At 33.3% G+C, this 2,515-nt stretch overlaps 1 protein-coding gene across 1 annotated transcript; it reads left to right on the top strand.

Moving 5' to 3' along the window:
• Positions 1-230: 230 nt before the first annotated feature.
• On the top strand, positions 231-890 carry LOC147564113 (uncharacterized). Its single transcript, XM_086665232.1, has one exon. It carries the CDS (start codon positions 231-233, stop codon positions 888-890), a length of 660 nt encoding a protein of 219 aa, XP_086521358.1.
• Positions 891-2,515: the final 1,625 nt, after the last annotated feature.

Consider the following 2,515-nt stretch of genomic DNA (forward strand, 5'->3'; position numbering starts at 1 on the left):
TAACAAACAATTTTTTTTCTAATGTTGTTCATATTAATTTTTTTTCTATGTATGCATGATTAAAATTGCTAGTATCAACCATGTCCATCTATAGTGATTATTAATAGTATTATGAACATATTGATATCTATGCAATGATGAAAATTTTTAGAAAAAAAAATAGGAAGAAAATAAGCAAGTATTTTTCTTAGACATATTTATCTAACTTGTTTGTTTGTATTGTTTAGATCATGTCGGATAATCTTACAAAATTGCAATTTCTTGCTCTTGATATTACGAGAAAAAATTTCTTGACATGGATTCTAGATGCTGAAATTCATCTTGATATTATGAATCTTGGAAATACCATTATGGCTGCAAATGAAACATTCCCACAAGATCGGGCAAAAACAATGATTTTCCTTCGTCATCACCTTCATGAAGGTCTGAAAACTGAATACCTAACGGTAAAAGATCCATATGTTTTATGGACGAATCTGAAAGAAAGATATGACCACCAAAAGACTGTCATACTCCCAAAAGCTCGTTACGATTGGATGCACTTGCGTTTACAGGATTTTAAGACAGTAAGTGAATACAATTCAGCATTGTATAAAATTAAATCTCGCCTACAATTATTTGGAGAGAATATAACTGAAGAGGACATGCTAGAGAGAACATATTCAACTTTTCACGCATCAAATATGCTCATGCAGCAACAATATCGAGAGTGTAGGTTTACAAAGTACTCTGAATTAATTTCTTGTCTTCTTGTTGCTGAACAAAATAACAAGCTGTTAATGAAAAATCATAATGCTCATCCCACTGGGACTGCACCATTTCCTAAAGTGAATGTTGTTGCATCAATGAACTGTGAACGCAGACATGGTAATGGGCGTGGTCGAGGTTGAGGTCAATATAATAATCGACAACGTGGTGGCCCTATTAGGCATTCAAGTGAACAAAAATTAGCATCAAACCACGAGATGTGGAATAATGCCAAATACAAAAATGACAAAGGAAAAAGTGTACAAACATCTAATCATCGTGAATATAATTGTCACTGATGTGGTATGAAGGGGCATTGGTCACGTGTTTGTCGTACTGCAAAACACTTGGTTAATCTTTACCAAAATTGCATGAAGGGGAAAGGTAAAGAAATAAAAGCCAATTTGGCAGAATTTGAAGTACCGATGAACAAAACTCCCTTAGATATTTCTGACTACTTCATAGATCAAAGTGGTAAAGAATTTGAAGTATCCATAGATCAAACTCATCTGGATGTTTCAGATTTTTTTGCAGATCCAAGCAGCAAAGAATTTGATGTTTTACTTAACAATGGAAATGTTAACTAGAATCTATACTAAAATTCTAGTTTTAATATGCCTTTAGAAAGAATTTTTTTTCTTAGGCTATGTTTTGCTTTGGTCATTTGCTTTCTCAACAATTGTGTTTTTGTTATGTTCTTTTTATTATAAAATATTAAAACATTTCTATATTTTTCGTTTAGTTTCTTATTAGCATGGAGTTTACTAATGTTTTCAAAACAAATTGTGGGGATGAATGTTTTATCGACTGTGGAACGACAAATACTATTCTGCGGAACAAGAATTTTTTCTTCCAACTAAAATTAGTCAAGGCTAATGTCATCACAATATCAGGACCCACAAACCTGATAGAAGGCTCTGGCAAAGCCGTTGTTATACTACCAAATGGTACTAAAATTGATATCCCAAATGCTTTATATTCTACTAAATCTGCACGAAATCTATTAAGCTTTATAGATATTCGTCATAATAGATATCATATTGAGACAACTTGTGACAAAAAGAAAGAATACCTTTGTATTACTTCAATAATCTCAAACAAAAAGTTGATACTAGAAAGCTTTCATCTTTTGCTTCAGGTTTATACTATACAAGTATAAGAACTATGGAGTCTAATTATTTGATGAACCAGAAGCTCAATTCAATGACTCTTGCAATTTGGCATGATAGACTTGGTCATCCGGGTTCTATAATGATGCGTCGAATAATAAAAAATTCACATGGACATCCGTTGAAAAACCAGAAGATTTTTCAACCAAACAATTATCCATGTGCATCTTGTTCGCAAGGAAAATTGATTGTTCGACCATCTCAATCAAAAATAAGCATCGAGTCACCTAGTTTTTTCACAACGGATTCAGGGAGACATATGTGGACCTATCCATCCACCTTGTGGGCCATTTCGATATTTCATGGTCTTAATAGATGCTTCAACACGATGGTCACATGTCTGTCTATTATCAACTCGCACTATTGCGTTTGTTAGACTTCTTGCTCAAATAATAAGGTTAAGGGCACAATTCCCTGACTACCAAATAAAGACAATTCGTCTCGATAATGCAGGAGAATTTACATCAAAGGCATTTGATGATTATTGCATGTCAATTGGGATTACTGTTGAGCATCCAGTAGCTCATACCCATACTCAAAATGGATTAGCTGAATCTTTTATTAAACGCTTACATCTTATAGCTCGACCCTTGTTGTTA

Source organism: Eschscholzia californica, unplaced genomic scaffold (genome assembly GCF_041429995.1).
Source record: "Eschscholzia californica isolate CP2 unplaced genomic scaffold, dmEscCali1.0.p SCAF_1, whole genome shotgun sequence".
NCBI classification, from domain to species: domain Eukaryota; kingdom Viridiplantae; phylum Streptophyta; class Magnoliopsida; order Ranunculales; family Papaveraceae; genus Eschscholzia; species Eschscholzia californica.